The 27,680-nt window shown below is 45.6% G+C and overlaps 1 protein-coding gene across 1 annotated transcript in view; it reads left to right on the top strand.

Moving 5' to 3' along the window:
* Window positions 1-27,680, top strand: part of LOC119395053 (phospholipid-transporting ATPase ABCA3-like) — a 263,150-nt gene that overhangs the window by 168,877 nt on the left and 66,593 nt on the right. The window contains exons 3-7 of the mRNA XM_049416073.1: window positions 4,889-5,002; window positions 14,316-14,380; window positions 15,118-15,412; window positions 20,983-21,132; window positions 24,955-25,098. Of these exons, the coding sequence (XP_049272030.1) occupies window positions 4,889-5,002; window positions 14,316-14,380; window positions 15,118-15,412; window positions 20,983-21,132; window positions 24,955-25,098 (768 nt within the window). The remainder of the gene's footprint in view (window positions 1-4,888; window positions 5,003-14,315; window positions 14,381-15,117; window positions 15,413-20,982; window positions 21,133-24,954; window positions 25,099-27,680) is intronic.

Raw genomic sequence — 27,680 nt, 5'->3', positions numbered from 1 at the left:
TGAGAGTTATGACGACTTGCACCTCACTTTAATTTTACATATACGCTGTGAATTTTCATTGTTTAATCACGCACAGGAGAAATCGCACACACGCACTACCTTGGAGGTCAAAATCCAGTTCCTATATATACGGGGTGGTCAGTGAACGGTTGTGCAGCGCGAGCGGTCGGTTTTTTCAATCAAGACGCTGCCGCGACGCTGCCTCGCGACGCTGCCTCGCGACGCTGCCTGCGTAGGTTGGAGGTGTGCCACCAAGCGTCAGCGTGAGTGCATTCACGTTAAACGGTGCTGCAGCTGCCAAACACCAACAGTCATTGTGCAAGCCCTGCTATATCAATGTGCAGTAAACATTCAACTATTTCTTTAAGGACACGCTTTGCTTTTGTGTTATTCCGATTCCTATGACGAAGGGATCAGCCATATTTTTTTTGCATCATCGGTAGAATGCGTTCGTATGCTTCAGGTCAGTTCACATTGGGCTATTAAAGGCGCGTGCCCTAGTGGTTCAAGACACTCGCTTTCGTCCCGAGGTTACCTGGGTTAATACCCCAGCCCCGCAGAATAAGCTTTATTTTGTTTTATTTATTATTTCTCCGGTGCACGTCAACTGAGAATACAAGCTGCACTTGAAAAATGCAGGCGTCCATAAAACCCCGAGGTGCACCTGCTCTTCAGCTCTGTAAGAGAATCGTGTCAGCTGGTTTCTGTTCGAATCGTAGGTACCCCGTTTCTATGCTAACGAAGCACTAAGCGTAATGAAATATAAAATTGCTTACCTCAATCCAGAATATTTCGTTTGGCTGAGTCCCGCATTCAAGCCCCCCAGTACCGGAAAGAAAACTTATTTTGTTCGAGTTAATATTTCTTTGATCCGCACTAGCTGTACGTGAGCAGGGTTATTTGGAACATAAGTCGGCCAATACCAGCTAAGGTTGAAAACCTATCTAAATATGAAGATGGGAAGAGTTAGATGCTCCTGCTTTCTTTCTTTTTGCTTTTAATGGAGCGGCCGTGTCAGGGCGCTCGCTCTTGTGTTCTGAACGTTCGAAATCGCCAACGGCCAGTGACGGCACGGGCAAGTAATCTATTCAGTCGTTGAACACGCCAGACCGTACGCCACAAAAGGTGGCACTGTTGCCTGAAGTGATCATACCGGAAGACGGCCCTTTGTTATGAAAGCTGAATGAAGGGAGACATACAGAAGGAGCGCACCAACTGGCAGCGCTTTGTGATCTTGAGGCTTACCGTTGAGTTATTGCATATAGCTCCTGGCATACAATTTGTGTTTATATTTATATTGAAAATTATAATAAATTGATAGCACTTCAAAAGAGAGTCATACGTGCATTCGACGGTTATTTGGAACGCAACCATTTTTTATAAGATATTCTTTGTTAGAGGCAAACCAGGTATACTACTATAAGTTGATGCAACACATCAAGCAAAACAGAGCACGGTATACTCTGAATGTACCCACCTATCCGCACTACAGCCTTCGACAACATCGTATGAGAACACCAAACATAAAAACCGATTACGGGAAACAATGAGTCAGTTCCAGGCACCTTCGCCCCTAAATCGACTACGCGACTTTTATCATGTGGTTAATGAAGGATGAATGAATCGTACAAAGCTTTCTCCATTACACACAATATTGAGCTTGTCCGACTATAACTACGGTATATATCGTCAATTCTTTTGTTTAAATTTCAGGCTTCACGTGTGGCTTAAGGCAAAAGGTTCCTTAACTGTATTGTGTCGGAGTTTTACATTTCTTGCAGACATGTTCTTTTCTTTTCGCGACTTTTCAGTTGATTCCCGTATGTACGGCATATTTTGTATGGTTTTGGCGCTACGTACGGCCGGCGTGCCGAATTGTTGTACGAGCAGAAGCCTCTGTCAGGCCACAAGGCCTTCTTCTGCTCCCTTTCTATTGTAAAAAAGAAGAAATTCATTCATTCATTCATTCATTCATTCATTCATTACATGGCGTTTTGTAGACACGGTAGACACCAATAACAGTAACTCTACTTGAGTTGACATCGCGCGGCTCCTATCGGCCTTCACGAACAGTTATAGAAACTGCGTTTACGCGCCTTACGGCGAGGTGGCGGGACCTTCCCACAATTTCGCATTAAACAACGAGCGTGCTTAAAGGCGAAATTTAAGCGTCGCCCAAATTTTTATTAAGTATTACTTTAAGCAAGACTCGGTAAATTACACAGAAGTTCAATACACCACATAAATGTGGTGCATGGTTGTGCCGTATTTTCCAGCACGTCACCTAAAAGATTTTTCAGGTTGCAGGAACGCGCCGCTCGTAACGTCAGATGCCTTGCATCTCTCTCTGAAACTATATGCCCTTCATCTGCCGTTTTAGTTAACTGACAGAGCGCTTGTCTTGTAAACTAGCGATCGTGAGTTCAGTCGTTTCTGGCGGCTGTCTTTGTTTGAAATGCGAAGCCTTTCTTAGCGAACCAAAATCCCTTTAACCGTTTCTATCTATCTATCTATCTATCTATCTATCTATCTATCTATCTATCTATCTATCTATCTATCTATCTATCTATCTATCTATCTATCTATCTATCTATCTATCTATCTATCTATCTATCTATCTATCTATCTAGCCGCCTACGTCTGATCATGATCATGATCATGGGCGTTTCTCGTCGGTACGGAGATGTGCCACAAGGCGTCAACGTGAGTGCGATGCGGCCACATCAAGCGGGGCTATATCTGCCAAACAACAGCAGACATTGTACAAGCTTTCATATACCAATGCACTATAAACAATAAACTACTTCTATGACGAAACGTTTCACTTTCGTGTTATACCAGTTCCTATGACGGAGGGATCAGCCATCTTTTTTTTAATAATTGATCCTAGTTACGTGAAACATCTTTTAATACCCAAGTGTAATCAATGCCTGAGATCTGGTCGACACTGCTTGTGGACACGTGGGAAGCAGCGGTTGTGATACACCTGTCAAATGGGCAAGCTAAGTGCAGGTGCGGGGCGTGTACTTCGGTTTAAGTGTGCTTGGCCAAATATGTGCGTCGCAAGCAGAGTGCCTCTCGCAGAAGAGTGCACTTTAGCCAGGTGGGCTAGTTGGTGTCTCATGATTAAGTAAAAGCTCTGAGCGCAAATAAACGACGCAGGACCAAGAAAGAGAAACACACCACAAGCGCTCAATGATGTGTGTTTCTCCTTCTTGGTCCTGCGTCGTTTATTTGCGCTCAAAGTTTTTACTTAATCAAGAGTGCACAACGGTCGGAGCAACGCTTTGCTTGACGAGTGCGTTGCGCCGGGCTTTCGCGCACAAATAGCCGAGCACGCGCTCTTAAGCCGTGTTCAGACTACGTGCGCAACGTACGGATCGTCGGTAAGAATCGCGGCCGTAAACGTAATCAACGTAATGAGCTTGTTCAGACGTTGTATTTAGCGTAAAGTACGTAACGTTTCGGCCGTAAATGTTGGCGGGTCCGCGACTTTTATGACCACTACTGATACGACCGCTACGGCACGACCAATGGGCAAAGCAGTTTCGGTTTTCACTTCCCGCTCACAGGGCTTCCGGTCTCGCCAGATTCCGCGTCTTCATGCGCGTCATGGCATGCAGCAGCGTGTCTGTGCAGCTGGTTTGCCCGCGTTCGTTGTTTTGTGTTCTCGCGGCAAGTTCCACGACGAATACGGAAGGGCCTTCATTGTGCAAGGATGAGTTGCTCGTCGATGAAGTGCGTCAAAGACCCATTCTCTACGACCAACGGCGCCATGTTGGAAAATCGGAGCGGTGATTGGCCCGTCGTAAAAAACGTATATTACTGTAGGGCTCAATGTGAACACTCGTGGTCGCTACCCACGTAAACGGACGTTACAGCAGTTACGCGATACGACGCTTATGACAGATGCGACTGCAGTCTGAACGCGGCTTAATTCTGTTCTCGCAGGAATAAACACAGCCTTGTCACACTGCGCCATGTTTTGCATTGGCTAGGCATGCGTCTTGACTACTCAGTTGTAACATTTCTTTGTTGAGAAAAGAATCCATTAACCCTTTCAGACACCACCTACGAAGACCTGTCTGTGAATGCTTTAAATCGATACGACGTTATTTAAATACACGCGATATTCTATTGCATAAAAAATACTGTCATGAAACGCTCATTTATCTGTGTTATAGTAACCAATCCTGATTAAATTGTAATTAAATATAGCTTTAGTCTTAGGTCATTCATGCTCTATTCTTGCATAAAGAGAACCAAATTCCAAGCTAGAAATGAAGTGCGACTTCGTTCTGGGTTATGTCCATCTTATCCAAAAAAAAAAAAATAAATAACACTTTTGAAGTGGCTCTTGGGAAGCGGGACGTCAAGCGACCCGTTGATCATGGTAGTGATTTGGTACAGTGATCATATGCAATAGTACACTGCAAAATAAATAAAATGAAGACAAATTTATTATGCAGGAGATTCAATTCATTCAAAGCTCAATGTATCTTGCTCTTTCTTAGCCACCAGTCGATACAACTGGCTTTTAGAAACAAGTCGTGTACGCAGTTGCGTACACAACATCTCAAAGCGTTAGGTTTGTCTTTATTTATAATACAACGCCTAACAATAACTTCTTAGAAGTTGCTTTTCTTTTTAATCTATAATTTCAGAAAAGACGCTTGCAGTCTGGAACAATTTTTTTTTTTACGGCAAGTGCGCTCCGTTTCCCTGTTTAGGTCTAGGTAGCCTAGAGTGTCACTCCAGGGTGCCAAAGTGCACTGTAAGTACATTTAACTCGCCCATTTGACGTGGGTAATATAATTAATCGCTGTGTTTAGCCCTGCGTAGTGTGTATAATGTGACGTGTCTCTAAGGAGGAATTGTTTATATGCAGGCATTACAACGCCGAACACCGTGGTTGGTTGCCGATCCCGAGCACGATCTGTTCGAACCCAGCGAGCACCGACTCTCCGAGCCACCGGGAATTTACGTGGACAACGTGACCAAGGTAATTTGCCTTACAGAACACCTCTTGATACAGATGCGTCCATTCATGTAACCTGAGAGGCCTCAAATATTTGACTCACATTGGGCGGTTGAAGACAGTTGCAAAAGGTATCGCGACATGAGTGGCCCATACTCTGTGGATTAGGATGTTGGTGGCACTTTTATTTAAAGCGGCGTTGCAACACACTGTGAAAATGGTAAGAAAAGGCCACCGATGGGTAGTTGAGGCTCCTACGAACATGTGAGCCAAACAATATGGCGCAGCACGCGGCAGGTAATGAACAGACCAGTTTCAAATTCAGCTACAAATCGATCCTTCTTTTCTTCACAAATGATGCCATATATAGATTCAATTTCTACTAGTCGTAAGCTCGTGGACACAATCATTCGCTGATTTTAGCATCGTGAGCTGCATATAGTTACCGCTACTGCCGCGGGGTGCCCTCATCTACCTGACCAGTGCTCTACAGTGCTAGAACTATACACACCAAAGAATTACACCAGCGTGCACGTGATCAGGCTGAAAGTAAGCCGCTCGTTCAAAGAAAAAAAGAGGAAGTGCTCGAAGTGATAACGCGCGCTCAAATACAAACGCACATAAATGCTACCTTGTAGCATTTCAGCAGACAGCGTAGCCAACATGGTTCGAGGCGGAATCGAGCCCGGACATTCTGCGGTAGGTCCATGCGTTCTACGGCAGAGATACACCAGTGTTCGAAACTGCTCTTGAAAACGACCATGTATTGGTATGTCGAGGGAGGAGTCACGTTAATAATCAATCAATCAATCAATCAATCAATCAATCAATCAATCAATCAATCAATCAATCAATCAATCAATCAATCAATCAATCAATGATTTATTTAACGTGCCCAGGAACAACCGTAAGGTCTTTGTGCTGGCGCACGAAAAAAAAAACAATAAAAATAAACAATACAATACAGACAGTTTTCAGAAATAAAAAGAGCAAAAACACGTAGACAAAGAGAAATGAACACAAAAGGGGAGGAGTAAAATAAGACAACACGAGAAATATTGACGGGGCATAAAAATTAGATTGCATATATACAACTATGTGGAAAGACTGAGAAGGGAAGACTTTGTACATTGTGCCACACTATGTCAAAACAGTGCAAAGCTCGGATAAAAACAATGATTGTGGGCTATGAAAAACGTCAAGATCAAGAAAATTAACATTATAGAGACTTTGTATTCTGTGAACGGTAGAGTGTTGGAAGAAGCAGGCGGGTACATGAAACGGTCTGTTCTCTCTGGTTAACTTACGCGGAATTCGAAAATTTACACAATTGAGAAGTACAGGGCAGGATATGATACCGTGGACTAGCTTGTAAAGAAATAAGAGATCAGAGCGATTTCGTCGGCAGTGAAGTGATGGCAGTGATAATAATTCAGCAGTACTTGAACGAGATCCAGAGTCATTTTTAGCAAAGCGATGGTTATATATGCTGAGGAATTTTTTGTGGACCCGTTCAATGGTGTTGCCGCTGGAATGAGAAATGCCATTCCATATCACGGACGAATACTCAAGTTGCGGAAGACATATTGCCGTGTACAATTTGTGTAGGGCCACGGGAGACCTGAATTCTCGAGATATTCTACAAACACATCCGAGAGAACGAAGGCCCCGCATAGCAGCACGCTTAACGTGAGAAGAAAAGTTTAACGCGCTGTCAACAACAACACCAAGATCACTGATTTCATAAACCTTGCATAACGGCACAGAATTGACAGAGTATTGAAATGACACGCTAGATGTTTTGCGAGTGATAGACATGAATTTTGTCTTCGAGGTATTCAGAGAAAGGTTATTACCGTCGCACCATTCGGAAAAAGAGCGCAAGTCTGACTGCAGCAAGCGACAGTCGTTAACTGAATGAATTTCCTTAAAAATCTTGATGTCATCGGCATACAAGAGGAAAGAAGAATTACGAAATTAAAAATAGGAGTGGGCCTAATACCGACCCTTGAGGGACCCCACTAGTCACTTTATACAAAGAAGACGTTTGGCCATTTACGGCAACATAACAATATCTATTGAGCAGATAGCTCTGCAGGAGATTCACAACTGACAAGTCAACATCAAAGTGCGCAAGTTTAACCATAATCAGCGTGTGGCTGACTACGTCAAAAGCCTTGCTCAGGTCACAGTAAATTACGTCAACCTGTCCTCTCTGAGAAATAGGTGTGGAGATCTGCGTCATGAAACTAGCAAGATTTGTGGTAGTTGAGCGGCCAGCGAGAAAACCATGTTGATTAGGAATCAATGAGTTTTTCACACTAAAAGACAATATGTCGTGAAGAGCCAGCTCGAAGATCTTTGATGTGGCACATAGTAGAGAAATCGGGCGATAATTAGAAGCATCTGTTTTAGAGCCCGACTTAAATACTGGAAAAACACGAGCAGTTTTTAATAATAATAATAATAATAATAATAATAATAATAATAATAATAATAATAATAATAATAATAATAATAATAATAATAATAATAATAATAATAATAAAAATTACGCCACAGTCACCAGCGCTTGTCCTGTGTGGTATTTCTTCTTTTGTCTCTCGTTTTTCGCGCTGTAAATTAACTATGAGTCACCATCCCGCCCATGCTTCGCATAACATCGATTCCCACGGCACGTGGGATCTGCCGAATTTCGACAGATCTCACGTACCGTGGGAATCGATGTTATGCGTATCATGCGCTGGAGGTTAATGTAGCGTAATTTTCACAGTGAGCCAAACGTTACGGAATGACGCCAGAGAAATGTGGAAGTGGTATACGCACACTCATATGTTGAAGAGTCGCATTTGTATTATATAACCAGTTGTTTACAGCTGCGTAACGATGCCAACAGCAACGTGGGTGTTACCAACAACACCAGACGTGGTAAGCTGATATGTAGTGCTTATATTCTTCAATACTGGATAGCGCGAATCCGAACAGGACAGAGAAGAAACACAGACTCACAGAACAGGCGTTACTCGCAACCAAGCTTAATTCAGGAAATTTCCCTAGATATATACACAGCCGAGTGGCACGCGCAGGCACACTGCACGCACGTTACAGTCACGGTTGCAGTTATGCTTATAGGGAACCCAAGCTCAAGTTTGGGCCCGACGCTCGCGCAGCTGTGCTGTGCGTTACTGGGAGCAGACGCTGCCCGGGAAGGCGGTTTGTCGCCGGAATTGCCAGCGGTGGCGGCAAGGACGCATGCGCGCATGCTCTTCTCATTCGGCCCAGAGCACTACTAGTCAGCAATAGTTACATTGTGAGGCACCAAAGATGCAATCCGAGAACTCTTCGCGTGCGCGGAAGCGGGGGCGGTAGTGTTGTGGACGTGGATGCCCCCAGTTGCGGTAAGAGTAGTGGCGCCGCTGGACGTTTCTTTGGAAGCCTATACTTGTCCGTTATGACGGAGGACGCACAGACGTTTACAGAACCCGTGTGCATGTGTAGAAGGGGTTCTTGTCAGTTCTTGAACAAGGTCATCATAACCGTGATCAGTCAGCACCAGCCGCTGGACCGGACTTGCTAACCGGATGCGTTTGTGATCGCGGCTATCAGGAGTCTTAAGTGTATGAAGTGCGAAGTATAGTGCAGCTGGTGGAAATCCTGGATTCCTCTTACGATGAAATGATCTATGATGCCTCTTGTCGTGGACTGTAGCAGCGAGGTCTTTTGATGCCCTGTCCACATCGAAGCCGTCTTTCACGCAGTATAAGGACCAAGCGTTGTTGTGTTTTGATAAATCAATGTTGATGTCACCGGTAATGATGAGAGGCGTGGTTCTCTCAGCAAATTTATTGTAGGAAGCATAGACCCCGGCTTCGGCGTAATCCACGTGGACCACCCACGATGCGGACCACGTGGACGAGTGGATAGTAGTTAAGTGTCTTCCAAGGGCGTTCTATCTTCAGCTTCCTCACTTTTCTTGCGTCCGCCGCGGTGGTGTAGTGGTTACGGTTCCCGGCTGTTGACCCGAAAGTCGCGGGTTCGATCCCGGCCGCGGCGGTCGCATTTCAATGGAGGCAATATGCTAGATACCCGTGTACTGTGCGATCTCAGTTCACGTTAAAGAATACCCGATGGTCAAAATTTCCGGAGCCTTTGCTACGGCGCCCCTCATAATCATGTCGGGGTTTTGGGACATAAAACCCCAGCAATTAGTACTATAATATTAGTATTTTCGTTGCGTGTCAACATGTGTGTTCCCGGTTACTGTGTTGGTTGAGACCCTGTATCAGCTGTGGCACATACCCGCATAACATGAACTCTGATATACGGTTACGTGCCACACGTGACTGAGAGAAAGGGTTTCGGGACTCACGCGACAGGTATTTTGCGTTATTCATGTCATGACCAGTGAATCGTGTTCGTCATACACTGATCCCCTCCTACGCAAATTTATGTATATTACAGGTTATGGAGACGACCAGGAGAGCGCCCAGACGTAGGCTGCTAGATAGATAGATAGATACGTAGATAGAAACGGCCAGAGTGCCTGAGGTTCCCAAAGAAATGCTTCGCATTTAATCATTTTTGGGGTTTTACGTCCCAAAACCACGATATGGTTATGAAGGACGCCGTTGCGGAAAGCTCCGGAAATTTGGACTACCTGGGGCTCTTTAACATGCACCTAAATCTAAGCCCAGGCCCCTCTATCATTTCTCCTGCATTTAGATACGCAGACGCGGCCGGGAATTCAAGTTAACAGACGTAATATTGCGTTGCAAAAACGTAGGATCGTACCAGGCGTTACACCACGGTAATTGCAAACAAGTGAGTGGTTTAAAGCTTCCCCCCAGGAATTTCATCATCATCATCATCACCATCATCATCATAATCCTGACTGCGCCCATAGCAGGGCAAAGGCCTCTACCATGCTCCGGCAATCAACCCGGTCCTGTGCTTGCTGCGGCCACGTTATACCCGTAAACTTCTTAATCTCATCTGCTCACCTAACTTTCTGCCACCCTCGCGAGCTTGCCTCCTCTTGGAATCGAGTCTGTTACTCCTAATGACCAGCGGTTTCTTGCGTACGCGCTACATGCCCTGCACATGCCCTTTTCTTAACAAACGTGTGTCATGATGTCCTTAGCACCCTTTTGTTCCCTTACCAACTCTGCCCTCTTTTTACCTTTCAAGAATACCTGACACCAAAATTAAAACCTCTAGATGTTGGTGTTGATATTCCTGTATACGTGGGCGCCTCTGACCGATTATTAGTGGCAGAAGTTGCCTTTAAGATATATTAATTTGGTTTCAAGGTAATTGTGAGTGCTCATCGCAGTTGGTAGCACCTCGCGACATCGCCACTGGTAAGACGTAGGTAAGGGCCTCGTATGACGTTCTACGAGTGCCAGTATTGTGGACGTCACAGAAGAGTTGCGGGGCGTACACAGTACCACGACCATTGAGTTAGTACAGACTCTAGAGGAAAAGCTGGGCCGAAAGAGCACCCACCAAAGGAACACCGGCATTACCCTACCGGTGTCATTGTTAGCTTCGCAATTATTTACAGATCGGCTAAAATTAGCGCTATTTAATGTTAGTAATAGTGGTGATATAAAACAAACGCGGTCATTTTGAGAATTTAGAAACACGCAGGCAGTGCATAATGTTCATTCAGAAGATTTCTAGGAGAGATTCAAGGCCATTTATGTGATTTACTGTGAGCGGAACTCGCCGCACAGGAAGATGCGTTTGCAGGCGCTTTTGCTAGATGGCACCACGATATCAAATTGAATTCGAGATTGCAGCCCATTGCGCGTCTTCTCAAAGAGTTCTGAGTCGCCATGCGTCGTCGTCTGCTCTTTCTGTTGACACATACTCATTGGTCTACCTCACGCGAGCTCACTTTCATCAATTACGATGAAAACTGAATACCACCGTCAAATCTGGCACGCGTCTGAGGGGTTGGCAAAGCTCGCACGTTGGGGTAATGGCGCCAATGGCGGCGCCCTTGTGGTCAGAGACTAATGCATGGGCTTTATGGGGAGCTTTTCCTTTAGAGTCTATACTAACTCTATGACCATGACTGGCATCCGGAGAGGGTTAATGACCCTCACCCCTCTCACTCTGTTGTCGGCTGCTCTCAAAGTAGTTCTGGCTGCTTAGGCGAGGAATGCTTTTCTTTTTTGTAAGGGGACACGCGCTTAACAGGCTTAACTGATACCGAAGCACTCGCGTCGTTTCAATTTTTACTGCGCGCGGGGTCCCGACTTGAAATCTGCGCTTTTTAACGTCACCACAGCTTGAGTGCATTTGATCTTAGGCGCTCCCCCGCATGAGGCGTTAGTTTCTTATGAATTTAGGCGGGCGTTTCGATGTGACGCTAAAATTTTCACAATTAACGACGCGAACATTACTTATACGATACGTAAGAGCATTTACAATTCCATTTCGGGATTACCAGACACAAAGCTACATATTAAAGTAAGAAAGTAACAAACCAAAATTTCGCTCTCAGGGCTCCCTTAAGGTTGCACGTATCATTTTTCTTTCCATTTCTCGCTGCGTCGTCCTCAATTTAAGTTGAAGTCTGGTTGTAAGCTTCCAGGTTTCTTCGCCGTAGTAGAGTACTGGTGAGATGCAGCTGTTCCTCTTGAGGGATAGTGGTAAACTACCATTCGTGATTTGAGAATGCCTGCCAAATATGCTCCACCCCATTCTTATGCTTCTAGTTACTTCTAGTTACAAAGAGTTTAGCCATCATAAATTATCATCAGCCACAGTATCAGAAAGGTGTGCACGCGTATCGCCTTACAGATGGTTATTGGGTACTCCGGTAAAATGTGCTCACCCTTGAAGAAGACATAGAAAGACAAAAGTGCTTAGTTGAGGTGTTGAAAGGTTCTATGTGAGGCAAAACATGTACATGCTCATTACGGCTCATTTGAATTAGATTAGTGCAGCTAGGCTTTCGCCTTCTTTTTTTGCAAGAGTGTAACGACTCTTGCATTTGCAAATGCGAAGCGTTTCTTAGCGAACCCACTTTGACCGTATCTATCTATCTATCTATCTATCTATCTATCTATCTATCTATCTATCTATCTATCTATCTATCTATCTATCTATCTATCTATCTATCTATCTATCTATCTATCTATCTATCTATCTATCTATCTATCTATCTATCTATCTATCTATCTATCTATCTATCTATCTATCTATCTGTCTGTCTGTCTATCTATCTATCTATCTATCTATCTATCTATCTATCTATCTATCTATCTATCTATCTATCTATCTATCTATCTATCTATCTATCTATCTATCTATCTATCTATCTATCTATCTATCTATCTATCTATCTATCTATCTATCTATCTATCTATCTATCTATCTATCTATCTATCCGCCTACTTCTTGGCTGTATCATGGTCGTCTCCTTAACACTTTCGTGACCGCGCCTATTCCCATCGATAGTATGTTATCGATGACTTCAAGATCAAGTTTTGGCACATTCTGAGCGGTTCTGGACAGCTAACGCAATACAAAGCATAAAATAACGTGTTTTTTATCAGTTTTGTTTGCGAGTTTGTTTTTTCCACCGCGGGGAGATTTTTAAAGTTCGTTCGCAGTCGGGTAGGTGAGCGCTCGTTGTTTCATACTTCGCGTCGACGCCGCTCGCGGGTGCTCCACAGAAACAGCGAATTTCGTCGGATTCCGATTAATATGAGCGGGAATCTCTGGATGATGGTAGCAGCACAGACACGAAAGACGACTTCGATTCGCCAGGCGAAGTCGTACGGACGGCGAAAGTGCGTCAAACCTCCCCGGAACATCAGCAGCTATCCGCCGGTAAGTTTCGTCTTCTCCTCGGGTCGTTTTATCGCTGCCGCGCCTCGATGTAAACGTATCCGGTGCGTTCTAAACATAACAGCTCTTATCTGCAAGGTGTTAACTTCATTCGGGCGGGAGCATTTGGCGCCGGCTGCAGGAAGAGCGCAGTTCTCTTCGCGAAGACGGCGCGGAGCGGACTTTGACCCAACGCTCCGGTGTGCTGCGCGGCGGCGTCTTCATGTTGTTTTTTACCGCAGAAGTCGTCAGAGAGACATGCAACCACATAGATAAGTTGCGTGGACGCATACTTTCGAAAAGCCAACATACAGTGAGAGGGACGGATCCATGGAGGGAGGTTACTGAAGAGAAGATGAGCAAGTTCGTCTCACTCCATGTGTACATGGTAATCGTTGAAGTCCCGCGCTTGCACTGGTGTTGGGGTCGACGACACATATTTCCAGGCCTTCGTCTACCGTCAGTGATGCCACGGAAAAGGTTCAAGGCTTCTTGAGTGTCTCTGATCTGAAGAAGACGACCGTCGCATCCCACGAGAATCTTCACCACGTGTCTTCTCTATTGCAACACATGAACGATTTTTCTACGCTATCTTTTAACCCCGTCGGAACCTTTCAGTGAATGAGAAAATGGTGAAATGTGAAGGTTGGTATGGTATTCGGCAGTATATGAGCGAGAAAGGGGTCAAATGAGAGTACAATTATGGATTTTTGCAGATTTGGAACAGGCTACACTGTTCATTTCAACAAATACAGAGGAAAATTGAAAAATACCAGAACTGCAAACTATGCTAGAAAAGCTGAACAGAAAACATTTTTTTTTTCCCGAAACATGCACAGCCAGCGTTTGTTTCACCGCGTCGAGAACCTGCATCGCGCGGAGGCATGATAGGCACTAGTGCCTATATTCTTGTATTTATGTAACTAATCTTTGTACTTACAGAGCCTATATTTCCACTATTGTTCTACGAGGGCTTTGCGTTCAAAACGTATATTTCGATTTTTTTTAATGTTTAACCTTTGCAGAGTAGCATTGATGTTTTTATGAATCTTTCTTTTGATGCATTTTTCTTTGTTTGATAATTTTTTATTTTATTACAAATAAAACCGTTGTTTGAAATTAAAACTGTTGGAAAGACCAATTCTTCTTCTATCATTTGATACCCTACACTTTAGCATCAATAATAATTCTTTGGCAGGGAAAAAATATTTCCTAGACTAGCCAAAAACAACCGATTTTTCCGCGGTCACGAAAGTGTTAACTTGGTACATACCGAAATTGGCATAGGCGGACGCGAATGTACGACGAACACGATTCGCAAGTCATGGTCTGCATAACGCGAATTCGTTGTCGCGTACGTGATCAAATCCTTTCTACCAGTCACGTGCGGCACAATACCCGCATAGCGCGTCCCATGGTCTCCGGACTCCGGGTATGCGTCACAGGTGATTCATAGTCTGTATCAACACAGATTTTGGAGGTCTCAACCCGACAGTGCGAGGGAGCCCATGTCACAGAAAATGCGGCGCCGGGGTGGGCGGTGTTGTCGGAGGGTTATAGGTATGTTGATGGAAGCAAAAAAAAAAAAAAAGAAAAAAAATATCTAGCACAGCCTACTGCCTGACTACTTCAGATGAAATTGATTCCCACAGTGCGTTTGAACTGCCGGATTCTGGCTTTCCTTTTTGTCCCCGATTATTTTCAGTGCACAAATTTACTGTTGAACTATATGCATACCAGTGCTTTTGTTTGCATGCGCGAACCGTTCTCCTCTAAAAAATTCCTGGCTACTGAAGTGATAGCGTCTGAACTGTCCCAAAGCGCCAAGGATGTAGACACAGTGCCTGGTCAAAGTGGTAACTCTTGTAGGGTGCCCTTGTAATGACGTTATGGTGCGCTCCACAAATCATGGGTGCGACCCTTGGTTCGCCGTGCGCGGTGTATCAGTGGTTCGAAGATTGCTCGTAAACAATGCAGTCTTGGTCAAAAAATGTCAAGGGTCACGTCAATTTTATTTGTGTTTAGAGTGTTTATAATTGCAGAAGGGTGCTTATAACTCATTTTGTTAGCTCTTTAAAAGGCTGTTAATCTACTCGCCATCCTTCCGTAATGTTGCTCGGAACAGTCTTATACTAGCGCGCAACGCAGAGAAACACACGACCCTGGACAGTTAACTTTAATGCAACGACTCATCTCTGTTTCCCTCGTGTAATATAATTATCATCCCCACAGACTCGTCTCTTCCATCAGAGCGCGAGTACGCGCTTAGCGCTTTACTTCTATTCGCACTACTGAAGTGGTGAGAACCATTTAACGCAGGTCCTCGGCCGCCGTGTCGTGCTGAGCAACGTTAGATTGCGTGTCTACGAAGGCGAAGCTGTGGCGCTGCTGGGCCCCAACGGCAGCGGCAAGTCGACGCTCGCCAACATCATCGCCGGCTTCGAGGCACCATCCGGAGGAGACGTCTTCTTGTCTACACACAGCGTGCGCCGTACGCCTCGCGCGGCCCGTCGTCGCCTCGGTTTTCTGCCGCAGACCTGCATGCTCTTTCCGTACATGACCATCAACGAGAATCTGCACTACTTCTCCAAGGTGATACTCTCGAATATGTACTGTCCTTGAGTGTCATCAAGTGTGCTAACGACCCTTCGTGACAGTATGGGTATATGAATGCCAGTGAGACCTACACAACGTAATAAGGTGGGCTAGTTGGTATGAACCCGTCTTAAACAACAGCGCAATAACCGAGGCGTTGATAATAGCCCAAAAATAACCGAGAAAGTTAGCGCTGTGTGGTGTCGAATGTGTCTTTCTTTTGTTCTTGTGTTAGCCGGCGCTACCATCAATTATCATTTGCCGAGATGCAGGCCCACAGGAACGTAAGAACAAGAAGTAGTGCTTGTTCTTGTTGTTAACTTCCTGTGAGCCTGTTTGTCGGTTATTGCGCTGTCCTTTACGACAGACAGACCCAATAAACACAACTTCATAGTACTTACCTAGACGTTTTCCCGTAGCCTGAAGACTGCCATCTAACAATCCTGCGCTTGGGTGGCGTACGTGGTTTGATGGCGCCAGCTGCTAGCAACGCTTGACTATACAGGACAGGTGGACCTGTCGTGCGCTCACAGAAGGGTTGAAACAAAAGCCTGGAATAAGTCGGAAAAGAAAAAAAACCTTATCAAATGGTAGTAGTCGTTCTAGTTAGTGATTTAGGTATACGTTAAATAATGCTGGTACTCAAAATTGATGTGGCGTCCCTTACTACACAGCGCCTTAATACAGTCCCGGAGACTACTACATCAGGAATAGTTTGCGGCAAAAATGTTTCAAATTCGTCGAGTACGAGCGGCGTTACATGGGTTTATCGCACGCTTTAAGCACTTCCTGACGAGCACGCTGGAAGCTACACAAGAAAGGATGACACGGGGGAATGAAGCTACGTCCTTGCTCGTAATGAAATCGACTGTAATTTTAGCTCACTCCAGAGCGTGGCGTCGGCGATAGGCGGTATCCCGCCTGGCCCAACGCTGCTCTCAATTTATGTCAGCTATCGGCCAAAAGCAGCAATCCGCTCTATGAAGAAATACAGCTGGAGCAGGCAGCCCTGAAGGGAGTGAGGACGAGCCTCCGTGTGTTCTTTTCTTGCCTCGTGCATGTTTCAGCAGCCGCAAAGCTTCCTAATAATTGCTCCTTAACATCGTAATGAAAATTCCGAATAATGACGCTTCCCACAAAAAGAAACGTCATGTAAGGGAAGAATGTTCGTACTTCAGTTGAACACGCCATATAAGGTCTCACCTCAGGAGTGGCCTTGGGCATTTCTGACTTCGTATTTCACAGAAGTGGTATAGCAGAAGCATATAATTTTCTCACCGCGTTTGGATCAATACCAAAAGTGGAAAGAAGGTTCTTCTTTGTCCATCTCTTGAACAAGGAAGAAAAAAACCTCACGTTTGCAGTATATTTATTTGCTTTGGAGTCGGGACCTCGAAATTAACCCTTCACCCTATTTCTTGCCTTCAACACCAAGGTATACTCGCCACCGTCATCCTAATTCAATGACACCGTATTTTACACGAACATCATTTATTCAAGTTTTATTTTTTCCCTCCCACTGAAATGGACTGGAATAATTATTTGTTGCCTCCCGCCACATTGTGATACTTTGAAAGTGTATTAACTTTGTTTATATATGCTTTGTTTGTTTGTTTTCGTTTTTTCGCCTCACCCTGCTTGGACCTGTATAAGTTTTACAGTATTAAATAAAGAAAGAAACACAACGGCAGAATGAATTGGAAAAAACTAGTGTGTGCACACTTCAGATGCTATTGCTGGATTTTACTGCGCATTTTACATGGCCCCATTTTATTTAATAAAACGGAGCGCTGCATTATTTGGATACATAGCGACCTTTCATTGCTTTAATTAAAGTGTTAGCGTTTTTTAGCTCATAATGTTTTAGGTGCAAATGCGGTCCTAAAGGGGCCAGGGGCCCTTTTTCGATGTCTGAAAATCGTTTTCGAGCGCACCATTGTGGTCATGGCATTGAGTGTCAATTGTATTCAGTGGGCGTGGACAAGCCAATGTATAGGTGACATTCTGCTTCTGTCGATAATTACCAATTCTCTAGATTTGAAACTATTATGTTCGGCTGCTACAGCCTGTTTAATTAACCGAGCAAATAAATGTACATAGTAACACTATTGAAATGAGCGCGGCATTCCAAATGTACTGGCTGGAGTCTAACGCCTGTTTCAGCGGTATGAGTTTTCTGCTTTTTCATGTAGCCATAGGTGCGTCTCAAGGCTTGCTTAAGGCGATGATTGAGGCAATGAAGTAAATAATAGAATCTAGACCAAAGTCGTGAAATTCGTCAGAACCATCTGGTATAGCTTACGGGAGCCGTCATAGTAATGTTGGGTTAATTTGTAGCCAGTGCTGTTTCTCTTCTTCAATTATGCCTAGTCAAATTCGTAGCACCTGATTCATGGCACTTGGCTCACGCGGCTACAAAAGATAGCCGCCATCGATGCATAGGTTTATAGCAATTAAGCGGGCACATATAGCGTCATTTAGATTTCGGTTGTTCCTTCTTTTCAGCGGCAATTAAGTCATAATTGCGACAACACTGGGCACTCGACGGAAATGCGCCTATGGTAGGCGCTCATGGCTTCACTGTAATGCTGTGTCGACGGGAACATTCTAATGGGAAACGTATTGCCATTCTTTGGCGCCGAAAGTGGCAAAAGAGTGTCGAGAACATTACGGTGGCCCATGCCGCTTTATATTCTTGTCATTTTCGCATACTTTGACATGTGTAATTTACTGGCGCAAGTTATAAAACTGCCTTGCGCAGAAACAGCTGAATCTTCTCAGCACGCTGCTTTGTCATCACATTTAAGAACATCTAATGTTGCAGTGACTGTGCGCACAAGTAGCTGTTTGTTCACAGAGGGCAACGTGTGTTTAACTATTAGAATTGTCGTGTATACTATGTCACAAGCTTATTTTAACAATCAGTATCATACCAAAAGGAACTGAACTACGCGAGACTCACTGGTTCCTTTTTAACAGCGCACTGAAGAGACGTCGACACGATAACTTAAAGATGTTGTTAAATAAGGAATGAAAAGTAGCGCGCAATAGCGTCGCAATATGATAGGAGAAGACATGTCATGTTAGTTATCCCACGAGTCAGTGCCTTGAGTGACGCTCGGTAATGAAGCAAAGGTCAGCCTTGTTCATGTACCAATACTCAAGAGATTAGGCGTGAGGAGAAAGTACCGTACAGCTTAACGTAATACTAATTTTGTGGCGCAACTGAGAACAAGGAAAAACCAGAGAAGGGGCTCCCAATCCTCTGTTCTCTGGTTTTTCTTAGTCCTCACTTGCGCCACAGATATTTCGTTAAGTTATGCACCAACCCGCCCAACGTCACACTCTGCTAAAGTACCGCTCGTGTAATCGTAAAAACGTGAATTCGGCTCCTATTTGCCGCAGCTTCTTCTCTCACTCACTACAAATTCGTATTTATTATTATTTGTACCAATATAATGGGAATTTCTTTCTTCTATGCTTCATCCCGCTTCATTGTATATCGCCTGTGTATCTTGCCACTAAAAAAAAATGGAAAATCGCCACTGGATCTCTCGCAAATGTGGGAATCTGTTGTGAGCAATGGTTTTGCGGGCATTTGCTGAAATTGTTCTCCTATTTATTTATAAAATACTGCCGACAAGAAGTCTAAGCAGGGTGAGCGATACACACACAAAATCACAGAATTAAACAATGTTTAAAGACGCTTGTCAGACAATTTCCTTGGTCATAAGGTAGAGGGTCACAATTAAAAAAAAAAAGACTGAACAACTTCGTCATAACACCACCCCATAAGTCGCAAAAGAACAACAGTATTTACACAAATAAAGTGGTACACAGGTCACTGGCGTTCGGGAAATGCGTCAGTTAGATTATTCCAATCAGCTCTTGTTTGTGAGAAAAAAATGTCACTGTTTCACCACAAGGGCGAAGCAATGAATGCGATAGGAACAAATTGTAGTGTTATACGAAGTGAGGCAGGCAGCTAACTCTTTTCTGTCCGATCTCGCGTAACTACAAAACGCTGGTGTAAGAGAATACGGCCGCTCCAGGCAGAGATGCTCTTTCCGCATAGTCACTTCCCGTTGAGAGCGCAGCACGTAGAAGGGGTATACGAGCCGCCAGCTGATGGCTCCTGAGATAGCGCGCGCGCCAGCGATTGCGACCGCGCCCTTAGAATCAAAGTTCAAAGTTGCTGCTCGAGCGCCTCCCACCGCCCTCGCGTCTTTTCATGCTGGTTCAAGACTGGTGGGGTGTTTCCTGTGTACTGCGACGGCGGGCCTCCCGGGCGGGGTAATGTTGTTGCATGCGCCCTCCGAGCGATGGAAATCGGCCGGCTCGTTTGATCCCTGCTTCGGTCGCGTTCGTCGCCGCCGCTCGCGCGCTTTTACCCGCGGTAGAACATACGACGCGCGGGGGGATACTATCAATTTCGACTTTATACGGGACCTGACGGCGACTTCAAAAACCCGTCGAGACTGTCCATATAATTGCTACCGCAATAAAAAGAGTACCGAAAAGTGTCAGTCCTTGCGAAGATTGGTGTTAGAGAATTGTAGTGGTGCCGTGTAGCTCTGCTGAAAAGGGGGGGGGGGGTTCGTATGCTAGCGCGTCTAAGGTTAGGCTATGGTTAACTATACCTGAAAGAAACTCTAATCGACTTTTTTTCTTCGAATTTGTAGTAATTCAATACCGTTTGCAGTTATTAAATGACTACGCTTGCTCCTTCTTCAATGCACGCTCGTCTCCCATTTGTTAAACTTTTTTTTTTCATCCTAATCAGAGACTTCTATCCCCGATTGTGGCAGTAAGGCAGTAGAGGTCTGTGGCAGTAAAGCTAGCAGTATAAAACGTCCGTTAATAAAACACCCCTCCTTCGTCGTTGTTAAAGATAGCCAAGCCGCCGGCGCGCCGAGTACCAGCCACCGTCACCATGGAAAACGAAAGGCTCCATGACCGCCGCGCCCTCGCCATAGCAACCGCCAGTTTCTTACACAGTGGCACAGGGACAGCGATTTCATGCCATTCAGAGTGGCAAGCTTAGCGCGTATTCCGGATCCGCTCTTCGCCGTCTTCTGGCTGCCGCTTCTTCAGCCAAGCACGCTGGATCCAATCGCTGCCGTTGTTATTCCCGTGCTTCGGCACGACTGGCTGAAGATCAACAAGCTTCGCTGTGCCAAGCTTTGCGCAACTTAGTGCAAACTTCCCGCATTTTTTTTATGCTGGCTTATTCAGTTCTCTCGTACTATTCTGCAGGGGTACCTACCTAGCGGCGCATAGGCATGCTAGACCAAGACTGTTGACATAACCAGTGTTGCACAGCAAATTGCATATACACAGAACACAGTGTTTTACAATCGGCCAGAAAGCAGCAACCAGCCACCCTCTGGAGAGGGCTTGTGTGTAAACAGGCAAATAGAGCTTTTCTTTAGATGTATTTTTAACGGATGCTCTAGTACAGTGTCCTCTCTTTAAGCGTTATAGTGTGGTCAATGACAGTTTTGCAATCACTGGTTTTGGTGGCTACGTTAACGATGAACAAAATTATGTTTTCACACCTTGCCCAGATGACAGACGAGTACATCTCTTCAGCGCTGGTGAATGAGCTGCTTCGGACGTTCTTCTTGCACACACGTCGGAACGATCTGATCAGCGAGCTCTCGCAAGGGCTCCAAAAGTGCGCCGGACTTTGCGTTGCACTTATGGCAGCGCCAAAGGTGGGTGGGCTTTTGACGTCACATTGACAAGGGTGATCATTGAGTTCCTCAAACTACTAACCAGAGGGAATTGTGGCTGCACTGCCTATGACGGTTTCCCAACAGCCGCTGTGCATGTATGGGAATAACAGATTACAAGGACGTGCATACTCCGCTTGAAATCTGTTAAAAAATATGTCGGGCAAGCAGCTGATTTGTTCACGCTCAGGTTTGGCTGAACGCTTACACTTTCTTGAGGATGTCTTTCTGTGTGATACTCGCCACAGTTACTCGACTAGTTTTGAAGGAAAAGAATGTGCACGCACATCGGTTTACGAACACGCAATCTACTACAACAACAATGGTCGCACGGATTTGCACATCTCTCTAGCTGCGATAAGCAACCGCTGTGAGAAGGTTGTGGCGCAGTCGAAGTGGTTGATTTGATGCTGGGGTTTGTCCTCTGTATGACGGAAATAAAACAACGTGTAGCATAAGAGTGCCATTTTTTAGTGAAAGCAGGAGGGGGAACCGCATCAAATGCGTTGCCCATGTGGTAACATCTCATAGCGGCTCGTTTCCGCAGCCGCAGCCACGTGGCTACAGCAACCTGAGTGAGCGCCGTCTCTGCAGCAGATGCGTTTTCTGAGACAAATACATATTCGAGTTTTTCCTGGAAAACTGTGCAGGTAATTGTGTCGCGTATTACATTAAAAGACGTAGAGGATGAAATGCGAGCGCTTTGTGAAATTTGAACGAGAAGACTGCAGAGGCAAGCGCGCAGTCTTTATTCTCCTGACAGCGAAATCTGTTTGTGACTTTTTTACTGCATTGGTAGCTTTGTGTCTGGTAATTCCGAAACTGAATCGTAAATGCGCTGAAGTATCGTATTATTAATGCTAGCGTCATTAATTGTGACCAATTTTAGAGTCACTTCAAAACGCCGGTCTAAAATCATAAGAAACTAACGCCCACCGCGAAGGAGCGCCTAAGATCACGTGCGCTCAAGGTTTGCTGACGTTGAAAGCGCAGAGTTCAAATTCAAGCCCCAATCGTGGTAATGAAGGCGACGATGTGGGAGCTTCGAGACTGTTAAGCATTTACTAGACCGTGCTGAGCGTGTCTCCTCAGGGAAAAGAAAATTATTCCTAGCGTAAGCAGCCAAAACCACCTTGAGAGCAGCCCGACAACGGAGTGAGAGGGGCGAGGAACAATAGCGCTCATCGGGAGAGAGAGAGAGAGAGAAAAAAAAACTTTTATTTTCGAATCCCAAGTCCGGGTCTGAGCTCTAGGGTGAGGCTGTACTGACCTCCCCTAAGATGGTTAGTATGTGGTTAAGGAGAGTTGCCCACGAGGAGGTGGTTTCGCCCAGATTCGCAACCCAGGCCTCCCATGTAAGTATGTTAGAGCAGAGTGAATGGCGGTGTGGCGTGTTGGCTCTGGGGCAGTGCCAGTATGTGTGGGATAGAGTCGGTATGGAACCGAACACTTGGCAATGAGGTGTATTCGGGGCTTGTTGTATTTTATGCAGTGTCAAGTCATTCGGTAGAGAGTATGTTTGTGCTTGCCTCAAGAGCGCCGTTTCTTTTCTCGAAAAAGCCTCGGGCGGTCTAGGAAGGTTCGGAGGGTTTCATAAGGAACGCCCTTCGTTCCTTATGGCGTTCTGCGCGGTCCACTGTCGGCAGATAAATGTCCGGCCAACCCTGGGAGGTATGGAAACACCAGGGCGTTGAGGCCTCAGCGTGGGTCCGGGAGTTGCCCAAGGAAGAACAGTGACCTGGCGTCCATTCCAGGTGGACTAATATACCGGGATTATGATGTCCATAAGTAGTGAGCTCAGCCAGTACGTTTGGATGGAGTTGGTTCTAGAGGAAGGCCCGTAGGGCTGCCTGTGAGTCTGTCCTGACCGTAATTTCTTGAGAGGCGTGCTCATGCTGTGTGATGGCTTGCGTTATGGCCAGTATTTCTGATATTGCCGCAGAAGGAATGTCGTTATCGTGTTTTACAATTGTTTGACCCCGTGGGTTCATTGGGAGGCAATCGTAGTATTGCGTGCACCCCGAAAATCTTCTGTGAAGTCGAGAATACTCGCTTTACTCATGGAACGTCACACAGGGCCTCTCTCTACGTCACACTAGTGGCGATGTCGCGAGGTGCTGCCAACTCAGATGAGCACTTACGCTTACTTAAAAACCAAATGAAAATACCTTAAATGCAATGTCCGTCTCAAATAATCGGTCAGAAGTGCCCACGTTTACAGGGTAATTAAAAAGCACACACATGTCAAAGTTTAAATTTTGGTGTTAGGGGTCGTTTAAGTGACATGTGCCTGTTCTTGTATGGGTCTACGAAGCGCGCATTGGCAAGCATTGCTGGCTGCGTGCTCTAAAACATGGACATGGATGTTTTCGGAAATAATGTCTTCGTAGAAGGTTTTCGATAAACCGTATCAGACCACGCAGCAAAGGTTGCATGCATTGCGCATTGAAACTGGGAAAACAAGAAAACAAAAGGCGAACTGACGCTCAGAGCGCAGACATTGTCGATTTTCCTCGAAGCATAGCGCCAAATGGCACTTTTTAAGATCTTAGATTTTATAGGGCTCCACATACAAGCAAAAAGTTTCATGCAAAAATTAAATGTTTTTGTAAAAAAAAGTAAATAAAGGCCTGTTTATGTGCCGGTTTAGCAGAAAATTCAATATTTGAAAGAAAGGCCGTTAAATGCCATGCGCGTCTACGGGGTGCCCTGACTTGTCAGAAGCAATACCGATGCTAATCACCCAGCGCATCAAAAGCAACAAACAATCCAGATCATCAAAGGAAACAAACAAGGAATGCGGTATTAGACACACGTCCAAGTTTGTTGATTGCGTCGTGGGAATAGTGTATCAGATCCTGTTGTCGTGCGGAAGATCCTATATAGCGGAAGGTGCCTGAAAGTTCGATCGGGTGAACACATGAGCGTACATTAATACAAGCGACGCATTCCCACCTAGCAGATCATTGTCGCGAGTGCGGGTGTACCCCACACTTTACGGACACCATGGTACTTTCTAGGCATAACGAGCAGCTTGCCCGAGAAATTATTGAGGCCTTCCACATAGAAGAAGGAACGAAAGATTCGTTATCCAGTCATCGATCAAGCATAGGGATAAAGAATACGAATATTTGGTCAGCACGTGCGGTAATTTGACATAGAATTCGTCGTGCGCATGTTTAGTTAAGGGGCAACAGCCAGGAAAGTTCTTTTCGTTTGGAGCACATGTCATGTGACTCGATGACTGTTCTAGTTTACTTTTTTTGTGTTTTTCTGAATAAATATTCAGTGGACAGTCAGCGCATGTCGTGTGTACTTCCGTAATTTGTCCTTTTTGTGAGTGCTGCACAGTCCTTAGCATGAATCGATACCAACTAGCTTAGTTTTCCATTCTAAGTCAAAAATATATACTTACGAAGAAGTAGGATGTGTACGCCCATGTTTATTTAGAAACCTCAGGCACCTAGCTGAGTAACAACTTCTATAGTAAAGCTTGACAGCTCACAACATTACGTGCAACACATGGCGAAAACTACTGCCAGCTGGTTCACGACCATTCTTCCTTTCAAGCGCGCTAACCATGCTTTGCAGCTGCTCTAACCGTGTGCTCCTATGGTGTCGCACCGATCATATCGCCAGCACAGCCGCATTCTGAAACACTCGCGAAATAGCTTAACATCCTTTCTCTTTTTTTAGATGGGTCACTAATCACATCGTTCGTAAACTAATAAAGAGTACGAAGCCAGGTGTCGACACGCACATATTACAGGATTATCACGCACATCTGGCGTATGCTTCCTGCAGGTGATTGTGCTTGAAGACCTCACGGGGGGTGTAGACGTCATGCTGCGACGCCGCATGCTGAAGCTTCTCAAGACAGTCAAGGACCAATGCAGCATAATAATAACCAGCCACAGGCCAGACGAACTGGAGTTTGTCGTCGACAAGGTACATTGTTTGTGCTTGGGCTATTGCTTTCCACGGGCTGGAAACGATAACATGAAAGCAGGGCGAGTACTGACAACACACTTAAAAAATCGGGCCTCTTATTTGGTTCAAGTGAGTCACTACTCTATCTGAAAAAAGTGTTTTTCACTAACTTTAGCTTATGGTTTTAGCAATGACGCTAGTCATTTGGAAATGAATAAAAAATACTTGCATGCCTTCCATTCCGATGGGTGCAGTTGGGGCATCGTGTATTCTGGAACCATGGAAGGCGCCGGCGCTCGTTTTAAAAGAAAGAACACCCTTTTGCTCACGTTTATTGTAAAATCTCTTGTGCGAAATTGCACGACTCCCGCCCACGGCTGTCGACCGACGCCTACCATTCAACTGGGTGTCAGTCTGGCTGTCAGTCTGGGTGTCAGAACTGTGTGTCAGTCTGGCTCTGTACTGTCTTGCCTTCCGTTACACGCCTCCAGTGTATCGTTCACCCGTCTATATCGAAACAGCGGATGCACCAAATGATTAAAATTAAGGCAGACGCGGTCTTTACAGAGGGTTGCTGCTATTGGCAACGATCATATTGTCACAGTATAATTCCTTTCCGCCTTGCTCAGAGAACGACTCGTATAGGCGACCAGATGCTCTTCATCATTACGGCGCTGAACGAGCACGCCTCCGATGCCAATACCGCTTGCGTCACAGTGCACTTCAGTAGGCGCAGATGGATCAAAGTGAGGAAGGAGAGGTTCTGACGTCATCATAAATTTTAGTTTATGATGACCTCAGAATAACCACGTCGTCCAAATAGCACAAACACACTTCCCATTTAAGACCGCGAAGAATCGAATCCATAAATCTTTCAAAAGTTGCGGGAGCATTGCAAAGCCCAACGGCATAACATTAAATTGATACAGTCCATCAGGCGTCACCTTGTCAGCAGGGTGCATAGGGATCTGCCAATACCCTGATCTTAGGTCAAGTGACGAAATTAAGAAGCTGAGTGCAGGCAGTCAATGACGTCGTCGATCCGAGGCAGCGGATACACATCCTTTTTAGTCAGGGCGTTCAATCGTCTATAATCGACGCAGAACCTCCAAGAGCCGTCCTTCTTCTTAACCAAAATAACAGGCGCTGCCCACGTGCTGCACGACTCTTCAATAACGCCTTTGTGCAGCATATCCTGAACTTGGTCAGCAATGACTTTACGTTCCGATGACGACACCCGGTAAGGTTTTTGCCGAACCGGATGAGCAGAGCCTGTATCAATCCTGTGTTGGGCTCGCGTACACGGTAAGGACAGTCGCTCCTCCTTTTCGCCAAAGTCAAACACGGACGCATGTCGTTCTATTAGCTGAACCAGCGTTTGTTGCTCATATGACCGTAGCGTCTTGCTGACCATGCTCAAAATGTGCTTCTCGTAGGAGCAGCTGCGTTTGGAAATCGTTAAGTGTTTGTCACTTTTTTCGTCGTTGATGGCAGCAATAGAACTCTCCGTGGCATCATCGAGCAGCGCGAGCTTCATTCCTCGAGGAATAATAGCCGGCACTGGCGAACAGTTAAACACCCACAGAAACCTTGTTCCGTTATGAATCGATACCACACAACGAGGTACTATTATGTCTTTCTTTGCACACGTAGCCATGGGAGGTTGAACGACGGCATCAAAGGATGTCACGGCCGCAACTGAAGAAGATACGGCGATTGACCTCTTGGACATTGGTGGTACTGTGAGCTCTTCGGAAACAATCAGTGTGTCTGCTGCAGGTGTCGGCTCGTCAAAGAGATCAGGAACAATGTCGCCACTGACAGAAAGCTCACCGGTACCACAGTCGACGAAAGCACCACACTCTTGGAGGAAGTCAATGCCGAGAATAACATCGTGCGTACACCGCTGCAGAAATAAAAACTCAGTTGGGAACACCGTTCCTGCCAACAGCACGTTAACGGTACAGACTCCTACAGGTTGAAATACGTCACCGCCGACGCCACGATATCTGGTAGAATCCTGGCAGGGAAACATAACTTTGCGGCCAATGCGATCTTTGAACGAAACGCTCATGACTGAAATCGTCGCACCGGTGTCCACTAAAGCTGTTGCACTTAGTCCATCTATTGAAACGTGTATCCTGTTCTTAAACATGGTAACTGGTGGAGGCATATGAGTCGAGTCCTTTTGTGCAACCTCACCTCCATCGGTCGCGCCGGCTAGTTTCCCTGCGGTAGCGGTGACGACAGCCGCCGTCGAGGTGAAGGCGAGCGACGCGGTCGGCCAGATGGTGGTGTCAAGCTGCGATCAGAAGCGGGAGAGCTACCACGCCGGTTCTCCTGTCGCGGGGTGCTCCTGGGATAGGCGGACCAGGGATCGTTGTAAACGTTGCCGCCACGAGGAAATGATGACGGTGGCTCGTATCGCGATGTCACTTCACTCCGCCGACGACAGAATCGAGCTATGTGTCCGGAAGCACCACAACTATAGCACACAGGAGGTTGGCGATATACATTATACTGCTGGAAAGCATCGCCCCGACGCGGTGGCACAAGTGTATATTCGTTCGAGCCCTGATAGCTGGCGGCCGGCTGACGAG

Source organism: Rhipicephalus sanguineus, chromosome 5 (genome assembly GCF_013339695.2).
Source record: "Rhipicephalus sanguineus isolate Rsan-2018 chromosome 5, BIME_Rsan_1.4, whole genome shotgun sequence".
Lineage (NCBI taxonomy): Eukaryota > Metazoa > Arthropoda > Arachnida > Ixodida > Ixodidae > Rhipicephalus > Rhipicephalus sanguineus.
This window is presented reverse-complemented; position numbering and strand designations above follow the sequence as displayed.